The sequence below is a fragment of the Sinocyclocheilus grahami genome, unplaced genomic scaffold (assembly GCF_001515645.1).
Source record: "Sinocyclocheilus grahami isolate Dianchi unplaced genomic scaffold, SAMN03320097.WGS_v1.1 scaffold1594.1, whole genome shotgun sequence".
NCBI lineage: Eukaryota > Metazoa > Chordata > Actinopteri > Cypriniformes > Cyprinidae > Sinocyclocheilus > Sinocyclocheilus grahami.
The window spans coordinates 1-3,376 of NW_015506773.1; the positions used below are offsets into that span (position 1 = coordinate 1).

Here is a 3,376-nt window from a genome sequence, read left to right on the forward strand (position 1 = left end):
TGTGTGTGTGTAGCTGAAGGAGGGCAGAAGACGCCGGCCGCTGAAGACTCGGAGGGCAGTCGGGAGAAGAAGCCTCGAGGCGTGAGACAGGGATACGTTCACAAACCCTTCCTGTACTCGCGCTACTACAGCGACTCCGATGACGAGGTGACGGTGGAGCAGCGCAGACGCTCGGTGGTAAGAACAACTCTAGAAGCCCATGCTTCTGAGCTCATTCACGAAACACCAGCAGAATTAATTGTGTGTAAAGCCGTTCGGTCCCACTTCATATTTGGTGGCCTTACTTGCATAAAAAAATATGTATTAATATTGTATTGCAAAACACTTTTGCTGCTATGTAGGTGGGATATGGGTAAGGTTAGAAACAGGTTTAGGGGTATGGGTAGGTTTATGGTTGGTTTAAGGTGTAAGGGATGGATCAACAGTGTAATTATAAAAATAAGTTACATTCAGGTATTTTTAAAAATATAAGTATAATGTAAAAACACGCATGTACACTAAGTGCATTGTACCAAATTATTGTTATTGTATTTATATATTGTTGTTATAATTATTGTTATTCATTTTTTATTAATTGTATGACATAGTTAGAAAAACAATTAATCAATAAATATATTTAGGCAAACTGATAGCATTGTATTTTAATATAACGCTATTTATTATAATAATATATAACATTAAAATGAATGATCATTTAGTTATATTTGAAATTATTTCAATACAAACATTTGAATTGCTCATAAAGCAGTGTATATAATAATAACGTTACAATACCTTTTAATTATTAAATTGTTTCTATTCCAATGTGTTTTTTTTTTATGTATATATAAGCATTTAAACAATGGCTGTCATAAAACCGGTATTGACGATTCTTAGGATTTAAGAATCAATATTTGTTCATCCAACTGAAAAATTGATTTAAAACCGAAAATCCACACACTCAACCCAGCCCACAAAATTGTTCTAATTATTGTTGTGATGCACAATTTTCATCTGGTTTTTGTTGTCGTCGAAGTTCAAACCATTCCGATCTGATATAATTTTCTTAATTTTCACTTTCACTCCGCAGGCCAGAGACAAAGAGGAGCGTCTGTTGAAGCGGCAGCAGAACCGTGAGCGAATGGAGGAGAAACGCAGACTGAGAGCAGCTCAGAACGAGGAACAGGGTACCTGCACTCGTGTGTGTGTGTGAGAGAATGTGTGTGTGTGTGTGTGTGTGCGCGCGTTTGTGTGTGCGTGCGTGCGTGATAGAATGTGTGTGTGCGTGCGTGTGTGAGAGAGAGTGTGCGTGTGTGTGTGTGTGTGTGTGTGCGAGAGAGTGTGTGTGAGAGAATGTGTGTGTGTGTGTGTGTGTGCGCGCGTTTGTGTGTGCGTGCGTGCGTGATAGAATGTGTGTGTGCGTGCGTGTGTGAGAGAGTGTGTGTGAGAGTGTGTGTGTGTGTGTGTGTGTGTGAGAGAGTGTGTGTGTGTGCGTGCGTGCGTGAGAGAATGTGTGTGTGCGTGCGTGTGTGAGAGAGTGTGTGTGTGTGTGTGTGTGTGCGTGCGTGTGTGAGTGAGTGCGTGTATGTGCATGAGGGTGTGTGTGTGCGTGCGTGTGTGAGTGAGTGTGAGTGAGTGTGTGTGAGTGCGTGAGTGAGTGAGCGTGAGTGAGCGTGAGTGAGCGTGTGTGTGCGTGTGTGAGTGAGTGTGAGTGCGAGTGAGTGAGTGAGTGAGTGAGTGAGTGAGTGAGTGAGTGAGTGAGTGAGTGAGTGCGTGCGTGGCGTGCGTGCGTGCGTGCGTGCGTGCGTGTGTGCGTGCGTGCGTGCGTGCGTGCGTGCGTGCGTGCGTGCGTGCGAGCGTGAGTGAGTGAGTGTGTGTGTGTGTGCATGAGTGCGTGTGTGTGAGTGCGAGTGAGTTAGTGAGTGAGCGTGTGTGTGTGTGTGTGAGGGTGTGAGTATGAGAGATAGAGCGTGAGTATGTGCGTGTGTGAGAGTGTGAGTATGTGCGTGTGTGAGAGTGTGAGTATGTGCGTGTGAGTGTGTGTATGTGCATGAGTGCGTGTGAGTGAGCGTGTGAGTGTGAGTGCGTGTGAGAGTGAGCGTGCGTGTGAGTGACAGTGTGTGTGTGTGTGCGTGTGTGAGTGTCTGTGTGTGTGAGTGTCTGTGTGCGCCAATGATCTAATCTCTGATGTGATATTTTCCTCACAGATCGGAAGAAACTGGCGAGTCTCTCTGCGGATCAGAGACCTCGAGCCAAGGAGGCTCGAAAAGAGAAGAAGGTCCTTGAGAAGAAAGTGGCTCTGAGCAGACAGAGAAAGAGAGACTCCAGGTTTGTGGGTCAAACTTTGGTTCCCTTAAGTCAGCCAAGCAGGTTTTTCAGAAAGCTCCATGTAATGCAGAAACAGACTAGGGCTGCAACAAACTTTATTTTGATAATCGATTAATCTAATGATTATTACAACGATTAATCTGTATGCTTTGTTCTATTAGTCAGCTTTTACAATTAGTAAAAATAATGAGTTGCACATTCTAACTAATATATAAAATAAGCCAGTCACTTCAGTTTTTGAACATTCCAAACAATTATATTACTAGTGTACAATTACAGTTTTTATACAATTATTGTTTTTACAATACAAACAAATATATTTGGCACACAAAATGAGATGACAGACAGAGAGACGTTCTCATTCATCATTAACTGTATGAAATAGCAACTCATCACGCTGCCTAACATCTCCTTTTGTAAGTCATGTGGATATGGAACAAAATAATAGTGATAAGACATTTTATTTTTGGATAAATTTAATTTAAAACATGGTCTCTCTTAAAACACCTGATAGTGTTATGCTAATCAAAACGGTCCTGAGCTAGATTAAGCTTTAATCTATGCAAACCAAATTGTCACTTTAATGTAATTATTATTATTTTTTGCGTTCACTAATAAAAAGATTTTGGGTTGCACCACACTGGAGAGCTGCTTTATAACGGAAAATCAAGTTGTAATTCTGACTGAAAGCATCATTGACACTGTTTTTTATGATTAATACTGTAAAGCTGCTTGCTTTAAATCAATCTCTTGTATAAAGCGCTGTATAAATAAATGACGTGACTGGACTTTACTGGAGTACCGATTGCAGAGCTCATGCAAACTTATCCACATCGCTGTAATCAGATGCTTTCTTAACTGCTGTTTTCTCACCGCTGTCGTTTTTGTTGTGTGTTTGTTGCGTTATTGAGAGGAAAGCGTGCAGCACATACACTCTCCGACTCTCATAAGCATTGTGTGTGTCGTCTTTTCTTGAATTGCATTCAGTGTTGCCAATTTAGCTACTTTGTAGCTAGATTTAGCTCCCTTTTGAGACTTTTTTTCAAAAGTTTAGGGACAAATATAGCAA

General features: G+C 41.4%; 1 protein-coding gene across 1 annotated transcript in view; it reads left to right on the forward strand.

The window, feature by feature from the left end:
* Positions 1-9: 9 nt before the first annotated feature.
* LOC107571436 (biorientation of chromosomes in cell division protein 1-like 1) overlaps positions 10-3,376 on the forward strand; it is a gene marked incomplete at its 5' end in the record, with an annotated part of 19,909 nt that continues 16,542 nt past the window's right edge. The window contains 3 exons of the mRNA XM_016257762.1: positions 10-177; positions 1,070-1,166; positions 2,187-2,307. Of these exons, the coding sequence (XP_016113248.1) occupies positions 10-177; positions 1,070-1,166; positions 2,187-2,307 (386 nt within the window). The remainder of the gene's footprint in view (positions 178-1,069; positions 1,167-2,186; positions 2,308-3,376) is intronic.